Genomic DNA, 25412 nt, shown 5'->3' with positions numbered 1-25412 from the left:
TCGCTAATCGTTGTTCTATCGCATTCACCACCACAGCACACGCAGCCTCCACCAAAGGCATACTCTAGAATCCTGACAGACTTTTGAGAACATGAAGATAAATATGGTGTGGCCTCGCTGTACCGCTGGATGAACATAAAAGTCAGTCTCTGAGGACTTGTTTGACGACGTCCTCAAAAATGGTCGGCACAGACTATAAGTATTACTCGCGCCTTTGCGAGAAGTCCCCATCCACTCAGCCGACATATTCGAGCATTTTTCGAATCAAAGCAGAAGCAAATTCGAGACACTACGTCGACCATATTCACCCATCAGCTACATTCAACATGTCCCCTGATCAAGAAGAACAACGCGGCCGCGCAGTCGGCCCACAACTAGCAAGCGAGGGAGGCCACAATCCAGAGCATATTGGGGTCTTTCACTCCTGGGTCCTTCCCGATAGCACCACTATTTCCCCTCCTGAGCGCGCAGCAAGTCCGTCCACCGCCTCCTCGGCATCAGATTCCTCGTCAAGCTCTTCTGGAGGAACACCCAGCACCCCACTATCCAGCCGCTTCAAATTCATCGAGGAAGAAGTGCGCAAACTGCGCGAAACACCACGACCAGTGCTTCCGTGCGCAGTGGCAAATCTGCGGCCACAGGGAGTGGAATGTCGGGTTTCGGCGTGGATGCTCGATGTGGAAGCTCAGCAAGCTCGATTGGGCGGTAGAGGTTGGAAAGGAAATTTCTTCTGCAAGGCCAGACTGACCTCAGGTGAGACTGCACATAAGGTCGCAGATGAGGAGGCTACTGCCATCGCTCCGACAAAGGGATATGGAACGATGGTCACCGCCATCGCTATGGCGAGGGAAGACTGGAGCGTCACTGCCAGAGATCCCGACGAAGGGGTGTTCGTGGAGGAAGAGGGGCCGTGGAAAGGATTTGGCTCTTGGTGGCAGTGGGCTATATTCACTATTTCGCTCCTGATGTTGATTGCTTGGGGTCTGTGGGTGTTGATGGGCGACACTCCTGTGTCCAAGTGAGGAGGTTCTGCTCTTGTTTGGGTGACGTGAGGTCACAGGATCACGACGATACGATTGGAATGCGCTTCTCTGAATTTTTCTTACGTTCTACGAGACTATGTATTAAGATAAGCTGCTTTCGCCATGGAACGATTTGACGCGAGAGATATTCTCGATGTCCTCTCTGAAGACATGTATTCTTCTGTCCCGCCTCGCTTGCATTTGCAACGCATACAGAATGTATCAGATGCCTAGAGAGACTTGCACAACACCGATTCGTCTCTGGAAATACGCCACGTACTGTGCCGCCTCGCCTGACTTCGCACCTTACAAAGATCGTATAGGATTCCCAGAGCATCTTGAGCAGAATCAATTGATCTCTGATAGTTTGTGGTGAGCTGTGCCGCCTCTCTTTACTTCGCACGCCAGACTAGACGCAATGGAAACTCGGAGCTGGTTCGTTCCGTGATCTCTGGTATGTTCGCAGCTGCCAAGCCACTTGAAGTCGAAACTGCATGTCAGCTTGGACGCCACGAATTCGCCGTACCGTCTTCAGTCTCTAACTGATGTGATCAGTAATGAGTTGTGCAATGTCGGAGATTAGAAAGTAGTGTACACATTGCGCAAAAGGCATTTGTACACCGAAAATAAGTGTATGTACTCAAGCAATGATAATGGAGCGACTCTAGGGCGCGAGATCGGCTGTTTCTGTATAGAGTTCCCTCCCATTCAAGGTTCCTCGTACAAGGTGCGGCGCTGCATATTCGGCAGGAGATCGTAAACAGTGGCCACTGGCCGAAATAGCACAGTGAAACGTGCGGCGAAGAATAGCGCACGATACCGACAGATGTCAGCACCAACGCCCAAAAGCCCGTGGCCAGACCGTAGACGCCTCATATCGGCTGCCTCGCTCTGATCATCACCGTCATCGTGAGTTGTCCGTCAATTGTGCAAGGAGAAGCTGGCAGGCATGGCACAGATGATGATAGACGTATTGGGACTCAGAAGGCGGAAGCAGGCAAAGCAGTAAAGCATGTGTTTCGCATCCCTCGAGCTGGCAGGTCGGCCGCGTTGGGATTTGTGTTTTTTGTGTGCTGCTGCAGTGTGATCCTTGCCGCAGCGTCGTGCATCTCCCCGCTCTCCGCTCGCCGACGTGGGAGGTGCGGATGGAGTGTCTCTTGGCTGCGGTGTGTTTTAGCGACAAACCTGAGGCGCAGCATCTGAGAGCGAGACGTCACCGGTGCAACGCTTATATCAGCAGGCGGACGGCGATGACAGCGGCGAGTGTGCCACGCGTGTCCTTGTAAATAAATACACCCTCGCATGCGCAACGAGCAGAAGTTGGCCTGGATCGCGCGGCGGTGATCGGCAGCGTTGACGGCAACCTTTCCGCTGGCCAGAAAGTCGAGAGCGAGCAAGCAAGCAGCAGCAGCTCCACATTTCCCACAGTTGAGACGGGCCCTGTCACCCACGACTCGACCACCAGGGAGCGGATATCCGCCGACCACTTTGTGTCCGGCAGACTAGCAGACCATCTGCATCATCCTCCTTCACTATCCCGCTGTGTGGCAGTGAATCTGCTCGTGAGCTGCCACCTTATCGTCCATCCTCTCGCATCGGCCGCTGCAGCACGAGCTGCATCCCCACCCTTGGGTTCACGAGCTCGCTTACATATCACCACGCCCATCCCCCCAAATCGCCGCCCTCCGCACTCGTCGCTCTTTCCGAGCAGCACCCGAGTGCATATTCACGACAGCAATGGCATGTCGGCTGTGACGGCCCAGCGACACACTTCTGCCAGCATGCCGTCCGCCACATCAGAGCCGGGCAGCGGGAAGCGGGTCTTCAGCAGCACCAGCAAGAACTCGGCGAACGGGACACACAGCACTGGCCAGAAGATCAAAAACTTCTTCCGCCTGCCCAGCAAGTCTCATGCCAACAATGGCATCGACTCGGAGAAGGGCTCCCTAGCCGAAGGGCAGCAAGATGGGGCGAGAACGCCGCAGTCCACGAACAATAAAAGCAGTCTCCGGAACAGCCGCTTCCTGCCTCACATTGGTCGTAGTAGGAGCACGACTGTCGCCAGCGAGGGCAATCCACTCGACGATGCCATGAGTCCGACTGCTCATGCCAATCCATACTTTCAACACCAAGGCCCTCCCGCCCTCCGCCACCATGACGACAGCAGCATCCCGCCTTCTCCTCCCGATACGCCCACCATGTCGAGAAAAATATCCCCCGAGAACGCCGGCAAAGACGCCAATGGAACCAGCGGGAAGGAAGAGCTAGCGAGGAAACTGCGCAGAGTGGCGAGTGCACCAAATGCACAAGGTCTGTTCAATAAAGGCAAGGATGCGAATGGGGACAGACCGCCCACAGCAGATACTGCGGAAATGCCTATGCCTAAAATCAATGGCATGGGGTCGCACGCCAATGCCAGTACGCTGAGTATGGTGGAAACGATGCCGGCCAATGGCGATCTCCTACCCGTGCCTGGCATCGATGGTGCCATCACCCCCGGCAAGCTGCGGAACAGTATCGCCTTCAGAAGGACTTACAGTAGTAACAGTATTAAGGTCCGGAATGTGGAGGTTGGGCCCAGCAGTTTCGACAAGATTAAATTGATTGGAAAGGGGGATGTCGGCAAAGTGTACCTGGTGAGAGAGAAGAAGAGCTCGAGGTTATACGCCATGAAGGGTCAGTAGAAGTGAGTTGCGAATGCGGGGGACTGCTGCTAACATTTCACAGTACTGTCAAAGAAAGAGATGATCAAGCGCAACAAGATTAAGCGCGCACTGGCCGAACAGGAAATCCTGGCGACAAGCAATCATCCATTCATCGTCACACTGTACCACTCCTTCCAGTCAGAGGACCACTTATATCTCTGTATGGAGTACTGCAGTGGAGGCGAGTTCTTCAGAGCTTTGCAAACTCGTCCGAACAAATGTGTGGACGAAGATGCGGCACGATTTTACGCTGCTGAAGTCACGGCTGCGCTGGAGTACTTGCACCTTATGGGTTTCATTTACCGAGACTTGAAGCCTGAGAGTAAGCGTAAGAAGCTTCGGCTTTAAGCGAAAACGCTAACATTTGACAGATATCCTCCTGCATCAGTCCGGACATATAATGCTGAGCGACTTCGATCTTTCCAAACAGTCCGACCCAGGTGGTGGCCCAGTCATGATCATGGCTGGTGGCCGTGGCGCGAGTGGCGGCATTTCGAGCAATCCAAATCCCAGCAACATGCCTACGATCGACACGAAAAGTTGTATCGCCAACTTCCGAACCAACTCGTTCGTCGGTACTGAAGAGTACATTGCACCAGAAGTGATTAAGGGTTGCGGACACACGAGTGCAGTGGACTGGTGGACGCTGGGAATCCTGATATACGAAATGTTGTTTGGCACAACGCCGTTCAAGGGCAAGAACAGGAATGCCACATTCGCGAATATTCTTCGCGATGAAGTTCCGTTTCCCGAGGGCAACGGAGCGCAGAATATTTCAAAGTGAGTCTCCGCGGGAGCCCCGCGTCTCTATACTTCTGCTAACACCATGCTTCAGCCTCTGCAAATCATTGATCCGCAAACTCCTCATCAAGGACGAACTTCGACGCCTTGGTTCTCGTGCCGGTGCATCCGATGTCAAGGCCCACCCATTCTTTCGCACTACCTCGTGGGCACTGCTTCGACACTCGAAACCACCGATCATTCCGAATCAAGGCCGCGGCATTGATACTGTCAATTTCAGGAACGTCAAAGAATCTCAGAGCATTGACCTGGGCGGTGGCGGCGGTACCAATAAGGGTTTTGGCGTGAGTGCGAGCAAGATGAAAGGCGTCCCTCTCGACTCGGGCTTAGAGACACCTGGTGGCGAGATTGCGGATCCATTTGAAGAGTTCAACAGTGTTACATTACATCATGATGGAGATGACCAGGGGCCTCATCTCGAAGAAACAAACGGCCACCGATAGCGTTGGCGCTCGCAGCCGACGACACTCGCTGGACGAACTACAGAGCAGACAGCATCATGATCCTCAGACGGTGGGAGGAGAAAGATGATAAGATTTCCGCTCATAGCATTTCCGAACAGCGCCAAAAGCAACACTGCCTCGGACAATCGGCGCTGGAGGAGCTTCAAAGTGGGCTTCACTCATCATTGTAAATATTCTTTGCACAGGTACAGGCGTTTTCGTGAGGGAATATGTGGGAGTCGACCAGGGGCGAGATGAATTTGTGTGACAAAATCAGGAGTTCAAAGGTCAGGCACGGCAGCGGGTGAAAGTTGTGAAATCAGAGCTGGACCGCCAAAAGCCAGCGCTGTTGATGATGAGATCCTATATGAATGGAAGTATTCAATTGTTTCACAAGTCCACAGTAAGCCTGTATCATATCGCATAGTCTCTTTCGAGCTCATCACGTACATCTGTGACAGTTGTTGAAGTGGACGTTGAGCTAGTTACAATGCCAAGACCTGAGACGCGACTTCGGCTTTGCGCAGACGAACGCGTTCTTGCTGGCGATCGAACGAACTATCAACACAAAAGCTCAAGACGCGCCCGAGCATCCGATTTAGGACATAAACGCTCACAGTGACAGTACGCATACCGCGAAGAAGACATTCGTGTGCCCGGACCAAGCAAGCTGCTAGAAGAAATGGACGACTACCGCCCCTCCTCATCAACCTCCTACCAGAATCCCGAAGAACTCCTCTCCCCACTCGAGCAAGAAGTTCTAGACGAATATGCAAAACTCGTCGGAAATTTGGATGATGTGCGTCTCCGGTCTCGCTTATTTCTCTCTCTCTTTACACAAACAAAAACATACCCTTTTGCCGCCCACATGCACTGCATAAAAATACTGACAGTATTCGAATAGCTAGCAAATGTCCTCAACGACCTCGCAGCGAAGCCTTCGGCTGAGATTCTAGATTCTCTGCGAGGGTTGGAGAGGAAGACGACGACGGTTTTCACGTTGTTGAAGGCCAGTGTTTATTCGATTGTTTTGCAGCAGGAGATTCGGGATGCGGCGGAGGATGAGGATTTTGGGGATGCGGGAAGTGCGGAGATGGGGATGGGGAGGTGATATTAAAGTGAACGGCATCGATGTGGGTTTGCATGGAGTTTGAGCGAGGAGTTGGGTGGGAGCCTTCGGCGTTTGTGTTTCTGATCTGCGAAGATTCTGTTTTGCGGGCAGCGAGGAGAAGTTCCGTAAAGTGAGCATACAAGTAGGAAGTGGGAAAGGACACTCACAGAAATGAGAGTCAAGTTCGAATAGTGCAAAGTTTAGGAGAAAGTGCGGTGGCATTAGAACCATAGCAACTTTTGTTTCATTTGTTACAACACTACCCAGTCACGATAGGACTCCACGCTGATGCATTACCTGATCACGATTGTCTCATTCATTCGAACATTTCCAGAACCGGCTATTAGAGAGTCGAGCGATCGCCAAATTATCTCCCTTCTGCTCAAAAACTAAAACTCGCAGCAGGGCCGAGCACATTCTCCACAATACTGTTCATTGTTGATCGCAACTCCTGAGAATCGCAATCTGACATTTGCTGTGCGTGTTGCACTCCCAGATAGCTGGGCAAAGGCTCTCCAAAGCTGTCGAGCTGAACATTGGGTGGACCGAAACTCAGCTCGCTGATCACAGTCTCCTCGTTCTGTGCCGTGGGCTCGGACATCTTGACAGCTCCAGGCGAACGCCATGCTGATTTATCTTCTGCGTATGATTGAACGATTGGCTCGAGGTCTGGTGCTGGCTGTGAAGCCGATTTGATTCGTATGCTGTGCGCAGAAGACTTTTGAGGCGCGCCGAAGCTCAGGCTGACTGTGGTAGAATCGGCTAGGACTGTTGTGTCCTTGAATGGGTCGTGTTCGTTCCTATCCGAGTTCAAGCTGGGCTGCGATCGGCAAGATGCCACTGCTAGAGACGAGATACCAACACTGAATGAAGCTGAAGAGGCAATCTTGCCGCTGGGCCTAGGCCATGTTGTTGGTGCAGCTTGTTCTGCAGTTGCGGGTTCCATATCTGTGGACTGGGCTGGCACGGAGGAAGGCTTTGTCGGCGTGATCGCAGATTCGGGTGAGTCTTGTGACAGTGACATGGCGAAGCGAAGGCTGCTTCTGCGTTTTGCTTTGTCCTCGAACGATCGCACATGGCCAGTTGCAGACTTGCTGTGTGTACTTTTGAGGACTGTCGGCGATTGAAAACTATCTCCCGTCGTGCCAGGCTGCCTTGGCTTCTTGATGCTTGACCATCCTTGCCAGTCCTGCAAAAGGGCCTGAGTGCTGGGCATGGGCTCTTGAGAAAGGGCGCCCAGTGGGCGGCGGCGACGTACTCCGGTATTGGATTGCGCTTGAGGAGTAGTTGCGTCGCCTAGATACAGGGAAGAGTCGGTCTTCTCAGGGGACGTGAACAGCTCGTGCTGTGCTTGTGCGAGCATGGCCTGAGTTCCGGGCCATAGCTGCTGAAGTTCAGGTTGCTGATCTACTGATTTTGCCACAGTCGAACTGTCATTGCCCAGTTCTTCAAGACGTGCGAAGGAATCCTCCACTACGCTGAGCTCCAGATGTTCTTGCTTTCCCTCTTGACTTGTTGACTCAGCAGGCTGCGAGGACTCATCTGCTTCGATACGAGAGATTTCGGCGCCCGAAGCAATCATTTCCTGACGAAGTGATGATCTTAGCGAAATCGAGCGTCGACTAGAGGAGATTTCTTGGGGGAGCCGGTGATTGACATGCTCATCCATCAATGGCGTCCGCGACGCTTGCGGTGATGGAGGCAGAAGGGACGATTCGAAGTGAACCAGCTTGCTAGGCGTCTTTGCAGGAGCTGGTACTGGCGCAAGCATGTCTTTTAGCGCACTCACGTCGAGTGGAGACTGGTAGCCGTTGTTGGATCGCAAAGCACGCTTGCGAAACAAGAATGGTGAGCAGCCTTTTACACCCACTGATTCGTTATATTGCGCTGCGCCACCACGGACTTTCTGTCGTTGCCCTGCCGTGGAGTCGCCATGTGCCTGAGCAATCTTTTGAGATTGTGAAGGGGCAGAGCGCCGTCGGTTGACATCCTGCTTCGGCTGTAAGCTGGCTGTGACTGGTGTTCCTCCGGCGGACCTAGTCTCTCTGACCATTTGCTGATCGTTGCTGCATTGGTCAACTGAACCTGAAAAGCTGGAAAGTAGAGCAACGACAGCGGCATTCTGGCTGTCTTGCGCGACGGCGTCATGTTCAGTAGCACGACCCAAAGGTTTGGTATTCCCAACAGGGTGTGAAGGGGCGCCGAAAGAGGACAGAGCAAGCTCATCTCGGCTGCAATCTTGATCAACAGGTTTGAGAACGGGACGAGGCTTTCGTGCTGGCCTAAAGCCACCCTTTGAACGCCACATCGCGCTCGTCCATGCTGGTGTAGGCGAAGGGCCGCATTCGGAAACCAATTCCTCGTCTGGAGAGCAGTCAAGTTGGCTGTCCGCAATGACAGATTCTGGACACGGCTGAGGTATAGACTCCTCGACAGCGGCAGGCTCAGCAATGTCATACTTTCTGTTCCGTAGAGTGGCTGCTTTGCGCAATGCATCCTCGCTAGGCGCGATAGCAATTAATTTGGCGATTCTTTGACTTCTGCGGCGTTGGCAGCTGGACTGTTGCACCTCGATAGACACCTCTTCTTCGCTCGAGGCAGAGACATCTTCGCCTGGCAGGTCAGCAGCGCTCCTGGGCCGGGGACGTTGTCGTTCCAAGAATGCCCAGTCGTCCTCTGCATCGTGCCATTCATCGTCCGACCCTTCGTCCCAGTCGGCCTCAGCAATCGCCTGTGCGAGGCACTTCGGCTTATGAAAGCAGCAGGACAGACTTTGAAGCACGTGGTGTGCGTCGATTCGCGCCGAATGGATGTGCAGTTCTTCGCCATTGAGAAGACCATCGGCCAGCTTCTCCACCCGCTGACGCTTCAAAATGCGGTCTGATAGTGGGAACTCGTCCTCTGAGTCCGAGTTCAGCACCTCGTCGTCGACGCACTCTGCATCTTCATAGCGTATATTTCGGAAGAGCTCTGTTTGCTGAAACTCGCTGGCCGTCGTCCACTGATATCCGCGAGGCCTATGCGTGCGGATCATGTCGGTGGCAGAATATCAGCGAGCGCGCACGAGCTCTCATGGTCTCGAATTTACTGGAACATGTTCTGGACATCCAAAGTGGCGAACATCTCGGCGCTATGCGCAGTCGTTAAGGCAGCAGGGGTCGTGAACGTGGTTGCTGCGGCAACGGCTTTGGAGCTGGTGATCCAAGCACAGGGCAGGCACGACGACACAAGCGCGAAGCTATGAACACATCTGACTTCACACGCACGCACCGCCCACCAATTGCGCACATCATTGATTTCGCGAGCGTATAGCATTCGTGCGGCGGGTGCTGCGCGTTCTGGCAGTTTGGGGGCCTTTCTTGCACCATCACGGTCGGACACATCCTCACAGCACACAGACACCAAACACAACAACGCGCTGCACTCAGCGGATGATCGACAGCCAGCAGCATCGATAGCATGGCCCAAAGCGTTGCGCCGTGGCTGGAAGGCCTGGATGAGAATTGGGAGGTGCCATCATCTTACAAACCACCAGCCCAAAAGCAACAACACATTTCTTCCGCTTCCCACAATGCCCACTCCATTCGAGTCAACACCACCCGCACCACGCGGCAGATCTCCCACCAGAAAGTGACGACATCGCAGAACTCGATACAGCGGCGACGAGACCCATTGGCGCCATTGAGCCAGAACAGTAGTAACAACAACTCTTTGCGAAGAGCGAGCGGGACGACTAAGCTGAGCGCCTCGCGCTCTTTCTCGGGGACATCCGAGGAATCAGTGGTCCAGTATGGCACCATGTTGCAGCGTTCGAAGAGCGCATCGCCAGCGAAAAAGGAAACTCTCGAGTGGAGAAAGAGACTACTAAAGGGTCAAGTGGGATATGGCGACCAGACAGATCTATTCGGTCCATCCGGGCTCGAGAACATCTTTGCAGCCCCACGCGATGCGGACGCCAGACCAACCACCAGAGGCAGCATGAGCTGGCTGAACAACTCTGCTGTAAACAATCTACCTTCCAGCCCGCCGACCTGGCCTCCGCACCAGGTTCAGAAATACCCCAACGAGGAGGAAGTTGAATACGAGGCGGGACTCACCGCAGTCGATGAGGAGATCGAGGGCACAGAGGTTGAAGAATGTGAGGGACAGGACAGTCAGGCATACACCGAAGATGAGACATTCGAGAGCAACCCCTTCGAGCTGGATGACTCTGAGCTACGGCAGGAGCACAACATGCACAAGGAGCCTGGCAAGCATCCCATGTCAAGCCCCGAAAGACTGGAACCGACCGAGCACTTCATGAATGGAAATAGGACAGTTAGCGGACAAACAGAATGTGAGGATTTCAGCCCTGTGTTTATCTCAAAACACACGAGTACAAATGGTCAGGTGGACTACAAGGCATTGGACTCCCGTCTGGTTCGAAAATTCCACAACATGTCGCAACAGGCTATGCGGAATGATCTACATCATGAACAGAAAGACGCATCGTGCGCGGACGAGGACTATGAGGAGCAACAAGAGCAGTCTACTTTCACAGACGGTCCTGAAAGTGAGCTGCCCGCCATGCCTGATCTGTCTCTATCAGAGAACCTGCCTACCGGGACACCGCCTTCGATCGCTGGACTGACAGTCAACGTCCAAACACGAAGAGGTGGCTACTCGGTTCAGAGCTCCCTCAACGAGAGACCACAGAGCCCTTCGCCTTCACGACCGAGCTCCTCGAGGGCCCGCAACGCCGGCGATCTCCTTTCCCCCGATGTCCCAGTGGCTCGCAGGCAAGTTCAGGTGCAATCACCAGTGCGCGAGATCGCCACTCCCACTCATGTAGAGGCAAGCTCAGAAGCGCGATCACGATCTTCCGGAAGTCCTCTGAAGCTGTTTGGTCCCCATGACACATTTACAAGCAAGCGACTCTTGCGACGCATGAGTCAGCTCGACCCAGAGTTATCTGGTATACGGTCGGAAGACGCTAGCGATTTTCATGAAGAGAACGAATCGAAGCAAGCGGCACAACACAGGCGCGATGTCTTTTCTGGGTCTTTCGGTAGTGGCGAGCTCAATCATCACAAGTTTCCAGCTGAAATCACGATCACAAGCGCTTCTGACTCAGATAAAGCCGAAAGTGATGGATCTCCAGGCTCCGATGTCCCTCCTCCTGGTGCCAGATCGCCTCTCATGTTCAAGGCCGAATCCTCGCCCGCAGCTCGAGGCACATTCCGGCTCAAGCGGCGACGTAGTGCCGTCACTTCTGCCGGATCTACATTGAACATGGGACCCAAGAACCCGACGTATACCCAAACCGCTGCAGACTGCGCCACGAACCCAACCAGAGCATTTCAGCCTCCAACCGATACAGGAGCTGCCATGAGCAAGCGCCCGCCGAATTCCCCTTACAAAGCGCCAACTCCCAAGCGGCGAAGGACGCTCCATGCTTCGGAACTTCAGGAAGATGGCTCTGAGTATAGCCGATCCTTTCACGAGAATCTCCAGCAAGCGATCTCTACTCAGCATGGCGGAAGCGAGCAGAAGATAGACAAGCTACTGGAGGCGCTCCGTCCGCGAAATCCTACCCCGAGCCAACGACGGCGGGAGCAGATCGAGGCCGAAATCAGGGAGGTTGCCGAGGAATTTGTCGCGGAGGCCCCAGAAGAGTTGGAAGCAGTGATGGAGCAAGTCGAGACTTCAATGGCTTCTGAGAGCCCACCATCCATTCAGCAGCAAGCTCGAGCGGTGGCTGGACAAGTTGCCAAATTCAGTCTGCGAGTACAAAAAGCTTCTGGTGATCAGACGGAGCGCAAGCGCTCTGTGACAACTCAAGATTTTTTCAACGAAGCAGTCATGGTGATGCGACTGATTCGGGAAAAAGCTGGCCGGCAAAGTGGACTTGGTAGTGTTGCTGAATCCGACCAAGAAGGGCATAGTCAGGACATGGATCAGTCGCTGCAGCAGCTTTCGGCACTGCGTGTGTCCCGTCCTCCCTCGAGAGAGGTGCCTAGTGGCTGGCGACCGAGGACATCTGAGCAGACCGATGTCAGATTGATGAGCCACCTGCGTAAGTTCCGCGAGACTGAAGATACCGATTTCATCGCCGACTCGGGCGTACCGGACGATGAAGAATCAGAGCTGGGAAAGGCCTCATTGCACGAGAATGCCTACGTGGCCATCGACGAACACTCCAACATTCGTATCAAAGGACCCATGCCTCACGTAGTCGTTGACGATGACTCTTCGCGTCCTGTCTCACAGCGATCGAACCAGTCAGTATCGACGCAGACATCAGCGGCTACTAGCACTGGCAGGACAATTCACACTGCGTCGACGCGCAAATCTGACAATGTTGGTGTCTTGGCGCCTGAACACGTTGCTCATTTGATCGGGGATCAAGTGGGCGCCATGGTGTATGATAAGGATCGCCAGCAATGGGTGAAGACGAAGAGTCCGCAGAAGCCGGTTTACGGCAGCTTTCTGGAGCCGCCAAGCAACATCACCAGCGACGATGATCCATTCCGGGAGATCTCGGACCTCCCAGTGGACGAGCAAAGAGAAGAAGAGATTCGGAAAGTTAGCAATCAGGGCCGGCGACTGAGCGCACTGCCAAATGATGTCGCCACAACATTTGGGTCAAAGGCGCTGGATGTCTCACAACAGCAGATTGAATCTCGCATTACATCGCAAGAGACCGTTCTCGCGCGTCCATCGACTCATGGCAGCAGCACCAAATCTCGCCACACGTACTCGAGTTCAGACCCAGACAAATCGACGGCCCTCCAGTCTAGTCAACAGCAGACCAACGAGACACGCGCTACTTCGTGGGGATATGATGATTTACAGCAGCTAGCGACCGACGGTAAAGCCAGGCAACAACCTTTGGCATATGCCGCTGCCCGGGCAGCTCTGGCTGAACGCAGCAACGCCGCCACATTGTCCAGACAGCCAACCGTTCAAAGCGAGGGAAAGATTTCTGCTATTCCCATGGAACAGCAATCCGGCACCGATGACGATTTCGTTGGAGATAGCACTCTCGATGAAGTCAATCAGCAATCAGATGAGCTAGCGGACCTCAGAGATGACACGGCAATTCTTCCCGACAACCAACCTCAGCAGTATATCAGAGCGCCTAAAGTGCGAAAGGCACCGGCCAAAGTCCAATTCTCTTCGGAGCACAGCCATGTCACACGAAATGTGTCTATGCGTCGCCAGACAGCCACTAGCCACTTCAGCGATATGGAGGTAATGGAACAAAGCGAGTTGTCCTTCGTGGCCGCCTTGCCGGGAGAGCGTATGATGAGCGTGGCTCTCAGCGTCTCACGCCCGCTCAGCACCCGTCAGACAACGAGCCACGTTTCCGAGATACTCTCTTCTCCGCACAAGTACGATCCAAGCCATATTCTGAGTGATCTACCAGAATTCACCGTCCACGAGGAGGATAGCGTACGGCCATCAGAGCGTGCTTTGGCTCACAGAGTTGCCAGACATGCTGCTGACGAGGTTGATGACCGCTATGCTTTGGCCGTCAAGGACCTGGTGAAGACTCTTGTGGATGTGAAATCGGAGGAACCATATTGGGACGACGTTAAGCAACTGGACCTTCGCAGTCGTTCTGTGACGACTCTGCATGGGCTCAATGACTTCTGCAGTCGCGTGCGAGAAATGGACGTGTCTCAAAACAAGCTCGGATACCTCAATGGTGTACCAAGCAGCTTGAGAACACTTGTGGCCAACGGTAATATGCTCACCAGTTTGACAGCATGGGCTCATCTCGCGAACTTGCAATATCTGGACATTTCCGACAACCAGCTCGACAGCCTGAAAGGACTTGAATGCCTGGTGCACCTGCGGGAGCTCAAGGCCGACAATAATCAGATCACTAGCCTCGACGGCGTGCTCGAGCTTGATGGCCTTCTGAAACTCAGACTGCGACGGAACGTCGTACGCGCTGTCGACGTTGAGAACAGCTACTTGCAAAGATTGGAGGAGCTGGACTTGTGCTCCAATGCGATAGAGGCTGTTGACGGACTGGATCGACTGACATCTCTGAAGAGCCTCAAGCTAGATGACAACCTGATCTCCAGACCTCTAGCATTTGACCATGCGCTGCCACACTTGAGACATTTGTCAATACAGAATTGTGGCTTGACACAGCTAGACGTCCGAAACATGCCAGCGCTTCAAACAGTGCTCCTGGACGGAAATCAGATCCGGAGCATCGGGGGTTTGGAGACATTGAAATCCCTCGACACTCTTTCGATGCGCAGACAGACACTAAACAAGAGTCTCACCGTGCGAATACTGGAACAAACTTGCCATGCCCGCACGATTCGACTATCAGGCAGTGATCTCACGCCTCTCAGCTTGACAGCCAGCCTCCTCAGTCTACAGCATCTCGAGCTCGCCTCATGTGGCATCCAGCAGCTTCCGGATGACTTTGGCTTGAAGCTGCCAAACCTGATTACCCTGAATCTAAATTTCAACTCTCTCAAGGATGTTCGGCCTTTGCTCAATGTGCAGAAGCTGGAAGAGCTCTCGGTCTGCGGTAACAGACTTGACCGTCTCCGAAAGAGCGTCGCGACTTTCTCCAAGATGCCTATGCTCACATCTCTCGATGTACGCGATAACCCATTGTCTCACGGCTTTTACGCCCCCATTGCGACTCTGTCCGCTCAGTCACATCATATGCCAACCAGTATCATACGCCGACAACAGCCGCTTACAAACAGCGACGTCGATGAGGAGGATATTAAGGCGGAAAAGAACGAGGTGGCGAAATACATTCTTCCCGCCCAAGATGTTGGAAGAGACAGCATCCACCATGACCGCCTGGACGAGAGCACAAAGTTGCGAAAGAGAGTCTGTCATCTCATGCTTGGGCATAGTTGTCCACAGTTGACTATCCTTGACGGCGCTGCTTTCGATAAGAAGGCTCCCATGGTCAAGGATCAAATTTGGGATCGATTGGTCGAGTTGGGTGTCATGAAGAAGTCTGGAAAAGTTGGGTTGAAGGAGGCTGGGTCCGTGTCACCATAGAATGATGTTTGGGACGCGATCGGAATGGGTTGGATGGTAGTTGATGGTGTGTGGCCTGAATAGCTGCCGGCTCATATTTTTGCTTTTCTGGCGGCGTTGGTGGTGACGGTAGCGTGGGCATTAGAGCCCGGCGTGGCCTTGTATGATTATCTTGCAGCGTTACATTGCATTGTATGAGATACGAGATATGATGAAGCAGCGCATTTGGTATTCGTCTTCGTTTCCGGTCTCATTATCCCCTCGCACCCACAGCTGGTTCTTGGAGTCTTGCGGTCTCTCGAACTCCCGACTTCTTTATCAGACGAAGCATCCTCAGCATCGATCGCGAAGTCAGAGGCAGAGTCTGACGTGAGCTTTGGCAAGACGTTGGTCCAGTCCTCGTTTCAACGCAACGCAGTGACAATTTACTGCATGCAAGTCGCACGGCTGTGCTCAATGTTCGGAAGGATTCTCGAGAAGGGTAATAGTAATCACTCATTCATTCTCATCGTCCTCCTTCCATCTGTGGAGCATGTCTTCCATTTCGATGTGCTCCGAATACCCTGCGTGGCCACCTTGACCCATGGCTTGGGCATATTGAAGACCGTACGTGGTGGGGATGTGCCTTGTGCGCCTTCCACTCCAAGCTGCCCGTATCTCATCTCCTAGACATGACGACAGGGCAAATATGGCCAGTGTGAAGACCGCGAAGCAGGCAAGGAAGACCAGAAGGATAGTGAACACACCCATTGTGCAGAGTGAAAAGGAGTGAGGACGAGCAGCAACGGCAGAATCCCATGCGCTTGGCGATCCCGAACTCTTGGCAGTGACGCCACTTCGGTGACCACAGATGGAAAGTTCGACTTCAGCGGAAACATACATTCACTCAACGCCCAACAGTGCCCTATCTCTCACGTGCTCGCTTCTCGAAACGAGCACCCGTGGCGGCTGACGTACGGAAAAGTCTACACATGGAGAGCTTTCCCTCGCCTTTACACTGACCGCCCATCGAAACGCCCCGCGCACGCGACCCGACCACCCCCCGCTCCTCAGTCAACGAAGACTGAGCGAAGAAATCCACCTTTGCCCTTGATCGTCGCAGAAGCGACCCGTTTTACCGCCCAAGATGCCCCCAAAAGGAAAGCAGGAGGAGCCCAAGAAGAAGAAGGCTACCGTTGAGGACAAGTCCTTTGGTATGAAGAATAAGAAAGGTGGTGCTGCACAGAAGGCCATCAAGCAGATGTCTGCGTCGAAGAATTCTGCACCGGAGGATAAGAAAAAGGAAGCGCTGAAGCTGCAAAAGGAGAAGGAGAAGTTGGCAGCAGAGCAAGCACGAAAGGAAGCGGCAGAACTCTTCGCTCCTGTCGCTGTTCAAAAAGTGCCCCCGGGAGTGGACCCCAAGACTATTCTCTGTCAGTTCTTCAAGAAGGGTGGATGTGAGAAGGGTAAGAAGTGCAAGTTCTCTCACGATCTGGATGTGGAACGCAAGACTGCGAAGAAGGACTTGTATCAAGACGTGCGTGGCGATGAGGCTGAGGATGAGAAGAAGAACGACGGGATGGAGGAGTGGGATGAAGAGAAGCTGCGACAAGTCGTTTTGTCGAAACACGGAAATCCAAAGACGACAACAGACAAGGTCTGCAAGTTCTTCATTGAAGCTGTCGAGAACCAGAAATATGGTTGGTTCTGGCAATGTCCGAACGGTGGAGACGAATGCAAATATAAGCACTCTTTGCCACCTGGGTTCGTGCTCAAGACCAAGGAACAGCGGGCGGCAGAGAAGGCCCTTATGGACAAGTCACCTATGGCGACTCTCACCCTGGAAGACTTCCTGGAATCGCAACGACTGCAGCTCACAGGCAAGCTGACACCGGTCACACCCGAGAGTTTCGCGAAGTGGAAGAAGGAGCGATTAGACAAGAAGGCGGCCGAACAGGAAGCACAGACCATGAAGGAGGCCACAGGTCGTGCTATGTTCGAGAAGGGAGATTGGCGTGGCGACTCTGACGAAGACTCTGACGATGAAGACGGCGGTTTCAACCTTGAGGCTCTGCGAAAGGAGACTGAAGCTCTGCGGCAGAAGAAGGAAGAGGAGCGACTGGCTCTTGCCAATGGAGAGGAAGCGAATCCTGTCGTGGTTTGATGACTATTATGATATCGAGTCCTGCATTCTTGGGTATGGGAGAAAAGCCATTCATGATAGGAACGACTTCAATGAAGTGCTCTGGCGCATTTGCTGGACTGTAAAAGCGTCTGATTCTTCCCTGTCGCCCTGGCGTTCTGCCCGTGTCCTGCTCTCCCTTGTGAATTCGCCGAGGTGGTTTCAGATACCGAACCATTTCTTGGCCTGATTTGGTCAGCATACATTTTGTAAGAGTTGGAAGGTGTGCCAGTGATTTCACCTCGGACGGACCGATGAATCGCATCTTCTCTGCCTTTTTCTTGCCGTACGTGCGCTGCAGCATGGGCTGCATGCTCAAGTGATCCGTGTGCCAGAACCCCGGGGACTCGATTGCGGGGCACAAACAGAATATTTTCTTGACGAGATCGATGTGGTAATGAGATAATGCTCTCAACCAGTGATATCCGAACCTGTCGTCGCAAATGACGATGGTGGTGACGGCGAAGTAGGATCTGGCATACATCTCGCGAGAGGCGCGGTCGACGTGAAGAAGGTGCGGCCATGTGGAGCTCTTGTCGCGCACGATCAATGTTCCAGGCATGGCAGTAAATACATCGTCGTAGATGCTGTTGTAAAGCTCTTCGGGCAGTTTCTGAATCAATTCGCACAGATCGCCGGTTGAGTTTGGAGTCCTGGTCCTGGTCGACATCTTGGCCATTCGCGCAGTGGCCATTATGCGAAGATAGACGGCAGTTTGAAATCTGGAGCCTGTTGAGTTGAATGTGATGCGAGCAAGAGACGCGTGGACAACAAGAAATAGTGGAGGCGTCAGAGTTTGCTCATGCGATTCACTACGGAAGGTCTCTTCCGTTTATCCCTTTCACGCCCCCTCGGTCAACTTTCTAAGACTACATGTCAACCGATCGAATACAAGTCCACTTGGAGACTTGAAGTCGAATCGGTAAAGACCTTTCAGGTGTCGAACTTCTTCCCTGTCGTGTCGCTCTGTCAACTCCTGCTCACGCCTTCGTCTGTCGCATATTCGCCAGTATTCGTTAATATGCCGAAGCGTTTCTGGGCCTAAACACATTAGAACAACCCCTTGAGATCCAGTATGAGCCCATGAGCTTACCTCGGAATGACTGATGACTTGCACCTTGTCTGCCTTGTCCTTGCCCCATAGATGCATCGTGTCGCGAAGCTCCATATACATGAGAAAGCGCATCCATGATTCGTCGTCGTCCGAGCCGCACAGAAGAAACAGCCCCTTGGTGAACTCAAAATGCTCATCACAGAGCGTCCTGACCCAGCGAAGCTCGAAATCTCCATGGCAGAAGAAAGTAGTGAGGCCGAAATAGGACTTCGCATATGCCTCGCGAGAAGCTCGATCCACGTGAAGTAGGTGCGGCCAGTTGTACGAGTATTTGCGTACAACGATATCACTCGGCACGGCGGTGAAGACTTCGTCGTAGATGTTGTTATAGAGTTCTTGCGGTAGCGTCTGGAGTAACTCGCGCAGGGCGCACGACGCACCTGGTGGTTCGTTCGACATCTCGTACACGCGAGTGTCGGTTGGCAGTGTTTGTGTCAGTGGTGAGAAGGCTGTGGTTGCAAGATGGACTGGCAGAGGACGCAAGTGAAGGCAAGTGCAGCGCGGCGGCGAATGTGAGTACTTGCATGTTTGCACATATTTCTGTTACACGACCTGACTTCGTTGACTTCGCTTCACAACTCACATTCTTGACAACCACGCCTAGCGACAGAGCGCCCTGTGCACCGAACTCGAGGCGCAATAGAGCCCATCGTACGGTGCACCATCTACCTTCAATCTGAGAGACCGGCTGGAAGTGAACAAGGCAAGCAAGCAAGCAAGAGTAGAACATGAAAACCATGGACCGTAGCACTTTTGGAGTGTCGGGAGATCTGCCTTTGATGCCAGCACTCGCCTGATGTGCCTCGGCCCCCTAACACATACAATCAGTCCCCCTCGCAAGTACGAGGCGTATCCGCCGCTGCAGAGCCAGCATACTCAGAGAATGTCTCCTTCGTGTCTCATTTCTCTCAGCTCTCGTATGCACCCATCCGAGTTACAAAGCTCTGTCGAGCTAATATCGATGTATGCAAAGAAGAGCGATCGCGCCCTTGTGTTGCCCTGAAATCCGTCCTCAATCTCGACCTTGCAATTTGTATGGCAGCCTGCTTGATCAGAATTGACCCCCGTCACGCCCTGCTCTGCTCAGGAGCCCCCTGAACTGATCTAGTTAGCAACGGCAGAATCCAGTGACTCAATACTTTTAACTGACCTCAGTATCGTATGGACCACAAACTCGAAGGATATTCGCGAACTCCTGGAAGCGGTCCATGACGCTGGTTAGCCGACGTGACTGAAGATTGAAGCCCATCCGCATCGGGTATGACAGATACAAGGCGCGGAAGGCGGCGCTAGGTACGTGTCTTAAGGCATCTGTCCAACGAGCGCAAGTGTCGTCGCTAGTGAAGAGAAACGTAGTACTGCCGTAGTATGAGGACGTGAACTTCTCCCGTGAGCGACGGTCGACATGAAGTAGATGTGGTGTATCATGTATGATAGTTGCGGCGGAGCACGTAGACGACTTTCTCCTGAGCAGTGAAAGTCAGGTCGTAGATCTTGTCATAGAGCTCTTGTGGAAGTGTTTCCAAGAGGAGGAGTAACGAGGTTCCGTCCATCTTTTTGTTCGATGACAGATATTGCACGGTTGCTGGGACAGCGCAGATTGGCTGCAAAGTGGTTCGACGTATTGTATGTTCGTGGCTCGAATTCAGTTCTAGTCTACGGCCTCGAAGTTGTGCTCGTGATGTAGATGTGAAGAAACAGACATGCCTAGAAGTATCTCATGTAAGCCCCGCTTAAATAGTGAACGGTGAGTGGGCGCGCGTGAGACCATGTTTGCTGCATCGGACCATAAACAACAAGACCTGCCGAGAAGGTAGCCTTAGAAGTGAAGTGTAGCAAACGAGAAACGGCCGAACGGAAATAGCTGTAGTTATGTTGGCCCCTTGCACAAGGTAGACCTTAATATTGGAGACGCGATCTCCATGTCCATCGGTCTTGATAAGTCGGCTATACTCCTACCTGCAACGAACAGAGTACAACATGTGACCGATACGTAGCCATCGCTATGTGGGCAAGATTTTCGAAGCGATCCATACCATTCCCAGGATTATCATACTGTGGTAACCACCTTCTCGTGTAGCTGATCTCAGCCATGCCATCCGTCCGAAGCGATTCGAAATCAAGGCAGGCGGTCAAGATCCTCCTCTGCTTCCTGCATAAGCATCGTTTCCTTCCCCAATCAGCAATTGCATAATCTCAACAATCTGATAATGATGTATGACTGACCATAATGCCCTCAGCTCCAATATACTCCAGCTTGATACCGAGCTCAGGACACAAACTCTCAGGCTCACCAGCATACCATGAGCGATTTGGAGGGACAATCGCCAGATACAACTTGTGAAATGCAGTGTTGGATACGTGCGCTAGAGCCTGCTTCCAGCGGCGGAATGTCCGGCGCCTGGTAAAGAGGAAGGTGGTGTTGCAGTAATACGAAGCCACGAACTTTGTGCGGGAGTTGTGGTCGATGCGTGTGAGGTGTGGCGGGCAGTAGGTTCTAGTGACATACAAGACTTTCTGATTGGCAGTGAATGTCATGTTGTAGATCTCGTTGTAGAGCTCCTGCGGCAAGGATTGCATCAAGTCGCGGAGCGACGTGGTTTTGTCCATCTATTCGTTCGTAATGGATGCCGTGCAGTGGTGTAAGTCAGCGCAGCGCGGGTGCAAATAGCTCGAGTTTCTGTGGAAGTCGATATTATAGAAGAGTTGATCGTGTTATATGGGAGTACTGGAAGGAGGAAATCTTGGAACGTCTCATGCAGGTCGCGCTTAAGTAGTGTCTGCGCGTGTGTGAAGCAACGTTTGCTGCTCTTCGAACCAGAAATCACTGGACGCGCCGAGCCGCTAGCCTTGGAAGTGAAGTGTGGCAACCGACAACCGGCGAGCTCATGTGCGCTGCAACCATAATTTCGCCTCCTCGAGCTCTCCTAAAGCAGTCTGTATGAAACCATGTCGCCGTCTGCATTGTGGTGATCTGCTGCAGTTGAACTCATTGCATATGTGAGGCCCGAACTACCTTGCCCAGCGACGATGCACGCCACCACTTCGATCTTGCCTTCTATGGGGTCAAAGGTTGCCGCTCGAACTCTCTGCTTTGATGAAGAGCTCAAGGGCCTTGCCGAGTTAGCACATTTCCTCTATCAGCTCGATCTCCAAGACATACCTTAGCATCGCCCGAAGAGATAATGTGGAGCTCGCTGCCAAATTTCTGGAAACGCTTGCGAATCCGAGAATAGGTGGCGAGCCGGTCACGTAGACTACCGGGCAAGTTGATCGCTAGATACTTTGTGCCGAAAGCGTTAGCGGGCAAGTATTTCAAAGGCGCGATCCACTTGTTGAAGACCTCTTCGTCAGCGAAGAGAAAAGTGGTGTTGCGATAGTAGGAAGATGCAAAGTCTTTGCGTGATTTCTTGTCGACGTGGAGAACGTGTGGCGGACGGTATCCATTGTCGACGTGAACGACTTCGGGTGGGGCGAGGAAGGTGAGGTCGTAGATGATGTCGTATAGCTCCTGCGATAGCGACTCCAAGCGCTTCCGAAGCGATGTAGTTTCGTCCATTGGTGGCCTGGCAGTGGTGTCGTGGTTCTAGAAGTGCAGGGAAGGTGCAACTTGACTTCTTGATCATTCATGGGCTGAAGCCTGTCGAGGTGACGGATATCCATGTGCGAGGAATTCAACGTTTTTCGATCGCCTCACACCCATTGCGCTCACGTCTGGGGCAGCAAACTTGCATGTGAAGGAATCGTGATGCCAGCCACTCTCAAAAATGCGAATCCCGTCTTCACGCTATTTCTCGCATGCGTTGTAATTGCTCTGTACAAGTCGTCTATGCATTCATATTTATCAACATTGTTTTCGGCTCCGTATACGCACGCAAAGCGTATTCTCCAAATTCTCTGCCAACGCCGGACTGTTTCCTGCCGCCGAACGGAACTTGCATGTTCATCTGTAAACAACGTCAGCACTTCTCCCAACAACGATCGACCGAGTTCACTTACATAGCTGACACAATTGATTCCAACAACACCAGTATCCAGATTCTTGGCCACGCGCAGCGCTCTCGTGATATCTTTCGTAAAGACACCAGACATCAAACCATATTCCGTATCGTTGGCCAACTTTAGCACTTCTTCCTCAGTCTCAAACGTCTTGACCACTGCTACCGGACCAAAGACTTCAGTTCTGTAGATCTCCGCATCCGGCTTGGGATTCAGGAATACTGTTGGCTCCATGTAGCAGCCTGTCTCGCCATATTGGACACCACCGACTACCAGCTCAGCTTCACCTTTTCCTCGCTCGATCATGCCTTTGACTCTCTCGAGCTGAGATTGGTCGACAAGAGGTCCGATTTTCACTGTGCTGTCTTGAGGATCTCCAATGTCACTCACGGCAGCCTTGACCTTTTCCGTATATTTGGCGATAAAGTCCTTGGCGACTGACGAGTGCACGTATACTCTAGTAGCCGCGACGCAGACCTGACCAGACCGGGCAAGGAGGGCGTTCACGGTCCATGTGAGGGCGTTGTCTAGATTTGCGTCCTCGAACACAACAGCAGGACTCTTTCCTCCCAACTCCAATGTCACACGTTTGAGGTTGCTCTTCGCAGCAGCTTCCTGGATCTTCTTGCCAGTAGGTATACTTCCCGTAAAGCTGATCTTGCGAATACGCATGTGACTAGCAAGTAAAGCACCAGTCTCGCCAGCTCCCGTGAGTACTTGCACCACTCCCTTCGGAAATCCTGCTCTCTCAAACAGTGGTGCCATGGCTAAAGTCCCCAATGGTGTCTTCTCTGACGGCTTCACAATGATCACATTACCTGTCGCCAACGCTGGTATGCACTTCAGGATCATAGTTGGCACAGGTGCGTTGAATGGATTGATAGCAGCGCAAACACCGAGAGGTTCATGAGTGACAATCTTGGCGAATCCATCATCATCGGGGAAGAAGTCTCCGGCTTGCTTATCTGTCCAACCTGAGAAGTAAAGAATACAGTTCTTGATGTAGGTCTTCTCGCGAGTTGGGATGATGCTCGTTGGGTTGCCACTTGTCAGAGAGTCCAGGCTCAGGATCGGAACAATTTCTTCTTCCATCAGGGCTGCCAATCGATGTAGACACTCGGTTCTCTGCATCGCGGTGAACTTTCTCCATTCTCCCTGATAAGCGGCTTCTGCGGCCACGACTGCTGCTTCAACATCTTCCTCATTCGCAATGGGGACGGCATCACAGACTGTGGTGTTGTTCTTGGGGTTCTTTAAAGCGTATGTCTTGCCAGACTTGGAAGACACAAACTCGCCATTGATGTAGAGTTTGGTGAAGTCTTCAGGCTTGTACTTGGGAGCCATGTTTGCTATCCAATCCCGTTCTCGTTCTGCAGAATGTGTGCAGTGGCCGGACGAATGAATGTATTCAGGTCTTTGAGTGTCTAGCAACTGCAGGCTGAGAGCCCACCATAGCTGCGGCGAGGCGGGGTCAACCTAAGACGATCTTCCCAATCCAGTATTGCAGCTTTGCGTCACCTCCGCCAATTGCTGCTGTTTCCTCTGGGCAGCTCAGTTGGGTCCACCGGGAATAGGACGGAAATAGGTGGATGAGATTGGCTGGAGTCGCCCGACCCTCAAGCAATTAATCGACCTGGCATCCGACTGTAGCAAGACAGATGTCGACTTTGATATGGGACTCGTCAAGAATGGCCAGCGGTGGAGTTCACTCATTGGGCTGTCAATGGACCACCTCTACCAACCCAAAAAGTGCCCGAGTACGCGCCTTTGACTTTGTTGCGATATTGCGCCAGTCCAAGGTCCCCTTCAGAGCAAGGCTTCGTCATTTGTGTAAGGACCTTGGTATCATATTGCTGCTGCTGTGTGTCACCGGATCTTCTTAACCAAGTCTGACCCTACTTTGGCCGGCCGGCCGGCTTGGAAGTGACCTCCTTCGTAGAACGCATCTTTGCCACGATGGCTGAGCCAGCTCGACTATTGTTGGGAAGGCCGACCTCTCGAGAAATCCAATCACCAATTTCAGCCAGCTGCTGTAGGTCCACTCCGGTGTTGATGCCTGCTTTTTCAAAAGTGTACACCATGTCTTCAGTCGCGAGATTGCCCTTTGCACCCATAGCGAAAGGGCATCCTCCAAGTCCCGCAACACTGCTGTCAAAAGCTCGAATGCCCATCTCGTAGGACTTCACGACATTAGCAATGGCCTGTCCATACGTGTCATGGTAGTGTCCGGCGAGCTTTTCGGCAGGTATTTCTGTCAGGAGTACTTTCAATAGCTTTTCGATATCGTGAGGAGTTGCAACGCCAATCGTGTCGCCCAGGCCAACTTCATAACAGCCCATTTGTAGGAATCGCCTGGCAATTTCAAGCACTTTGGAAGGCTCTGTAGGGCCATCATACGGGCACGCCACGATGCATGAGATCACGCCACGAGCTCGAATGCCATGTGATTTTGCAGCTTGTACAATCTCCTCCGAACGTGCCAGCGCTTCTTCGATTGTACAGTTCGTGTTCGCCTTGCTGAAAGCTTCTGAAGCAGATGCAAAGACAACGACTTCTTTTGCACCATTCTCAACAGCCAACTCCAAGCCTTTCATGTTTGGCGTCAACACGGGCATCCAGATGCCCACTGGCTCACCAATGGCTTTGGCTTCTTTGATGACATCCTTGCTGTCCGCCAACTGGGGCACCCACTTTGGAGACACGAATGAGGTCGCTTCAATGTTGCGGAGACCGGTATTGGCAAGCCGCCGGATGAGTTCGACTTTCGTTGGTGTTGGCACTTGAGTCTTGATGTTCTGCAGGCCATCGCGAGGGCCGACTTCAAGGATCGTCACGTCAGGTCGCAGTGCTGACAGGTGCGACCTTCTTCGCACGGCAACCGGCCCACTGTGTCGCCGCGTCGTCCTTGCCGTCCGCAACACGCTCGACGCCAACCGCGCGGCCATCTCGTCCAAATTATGCCTCACTCGCCGCGGTCTCGTCGCGTCGCTGCCCGGCCAGATGAGCGTGTTGACATCGGACTCCCGGTCCTCAAAGTACGCAGTTGGTCC

The 25412-nt window shown here is 52.9% G+C and overlaps 10 protein-coding genes across 10 annotated transcripts; 4 read left to right on the top strand and 6 right to left on the bottom strand.

Moving 5' to 3' along the window:
• Positions 1–326: 326 nt before the first annotated feature.
• Positions 327–1022, top strand: CKM354_000500200 (uncharacterized protein; the record flags this gene model as incomplete). The annotated part of the gene is made up of 1 exon (XM_044800258.1): positions 327–1022. One exon carries the CDS (start codon positions 327–329, stop codon positions 1020–1022), a length of 696 nt encoding a protein of 231 aa, XP_044656193.1.
• Positions 1023–2764: 1742 nt separating this feature from the next.
• On the top strand, positions 2765–4971 carry CKM354_000500100 (uncharacterized protein; the record flags this gene model as incomplete). Its single annotated transcript, XM_044800257.1, has 4 exons — positions 2765–3698; positions 3750–4049; positions 4099–4507; positions 4563–4971. 4 exons carry the CDS (start codon positions 2765–2767, stop codon positions 4969–4971), a joined length of 2052 nt encoding a protein of 683 aa, XP_044656192.1.
• A 1493-nt stretch (positions 4972–6464) lies between these two features.
• On the bottom strand, positions 6465–9116 carry CKM354_000500000 (uncharacterized protein; the record flags this gene model as incomplete). Its single annotated transcript, XM_044800256.1, has 1 exon — positions 6465–9116. The coding sequence occupies one exon, from the start codon at positions 9114–9116 to the stop codon at positions 6465–6467; it is 2652 nt and encodes an 883-aa protein (XP_044656191.1).
• A 425-nt stretch (positions 9117–9541) lies between these two features.
• Positions 9542–15109, top strand: CKM354_000499900 (uncharacterized protein; the record flags this gene model as incomplete). The annotated part of the gene is made up of 1 exon (XM_044800255.1): positions 9542–15109. The coding sequence occupies one exon, from the start codon at positions 9542–9544 to the stop codon at positions 15107–15109; it is 5568 nt and encodes a 1855-aa protein (XP_044656190.1).
• A 1105-nt stretch (positions 15110–16214) lies between these two features.
• On the top strand, positions 16215–17231 carry CKM354_000499800 (uncharacterized protein; the record flags this gene model as incomplete). Its single annotated transcript, XM_044800254.1, has 1 exon — positions 16215–17231. The coding sequence occupies one exon, from the start codon at positions 16215–16217 to the stop codon at positions 17229–17231; it is 1017 nt and encodes a 338-aa protein (XP_044656189.1).
• A 180-nt stretch (positions 17232–17411) lies between these two features.
• CKM354_000499700 (uncharacterized protein) lies at positions 17412–18762 on the bottom strand (the record flags this gene model as incomplete). The annotated part of the gene is made up of 3 exons (XM_044800253.1): positions 17412–17435; positions 17491–17862; positions 18343–18762. The coding sequence occupies 3 exons, from the start codon at positions 18760–18762 to the stop codon at positions 17412–17414; spliced, it is 816 nt and encodes a 271-aa protein (XP_044656188.1).
• Positions 18763–20482: 1720 nt separating this feature from the next.
• Positions 20483–20973, bottom strand: CKM354_000499600 (uncharacterized protein; the record flags this gene model as incomplete). The annotated part of the gene is made up of 2 exons (XM_044800252.1): positions 20483–20533; positions 20590–20973. 2 exons carry the CDS (start codon positions 20971–20973, stop codon positions 20483–20485), a joined length of 435 nt encoding a protein of 144 aa, XP_044656187.1.
• Positions 20974–21429: 456 nt separating this feature from the next.
• CKM354_000499500 (uncharacterized protein) lies at positions 21430–21922 on the bottom strand (the record flags this gene model as incomplete). Its single annotated transcript, XM_044800251.1, has 2 exons — positions 21430–21477; positions 21527–21922. 2 exons carry the CDS (start codon positions 21920–21922, stop codon positions 21430–21432), a joined length of 444 nt encoding a protein of 147 aa, XP_044656186.1.
• Positions 21923–22190: 268 nt separating this feature from the next.
• Positions 22191–23706, bottom strand: CKM354_000499400 (uncharacterized protein; the record flags this gene model as incomplete). The annotated part of the gene is made up of 2 exons (XM_044800250.1): positions 22191–22310; positions 22363–23706. 2 exons carry the CDS (start codon positions 23704–23706, stop codon positions 22191–22193), a joined length of 1464 nt encoding a protein of 487 aa, XP_044656185.1.
• A 551-nt stretch (positions 23707–24257) lies between these two features.
• Positions 24258–25307, bottom strand: CKM354_000499300 (uncharacterized protein; the record flags this gene model as incomplete). Its single annotated transcript, XM_044800249.1, has 1 exon — positions 24258–25307. The coding sequence occupies one exon, from the start codon at positions 25305–25307 to the stop codon at positions 24258–24260; it is 1050 nt and encodes a 349-aa protein (XP_044656184.1).
• Positions 25308–25412: the final 105 nt, after the last annotated feature.

Source organism: Cercospora kikuchii (genome assembly GCF_019650295.1).
Source record: "Cercospora kikuchii DNA, contig_00003, whole genome shotgun sequence".
In the NCBI taxonomy this organism is placed as follows: Eukaryota; Fungi; Ascomycota; class Dothideomycetes; order Mycosphaerellales; family Mycosphaerellaceae; genus Cercospora; species Cercospora kikuchii.
The sequence above is the reverse complement of the archived record's forward strand: the minus strand, read 5'-3'. Positions and strand labels throughout refer to the sequence as shown.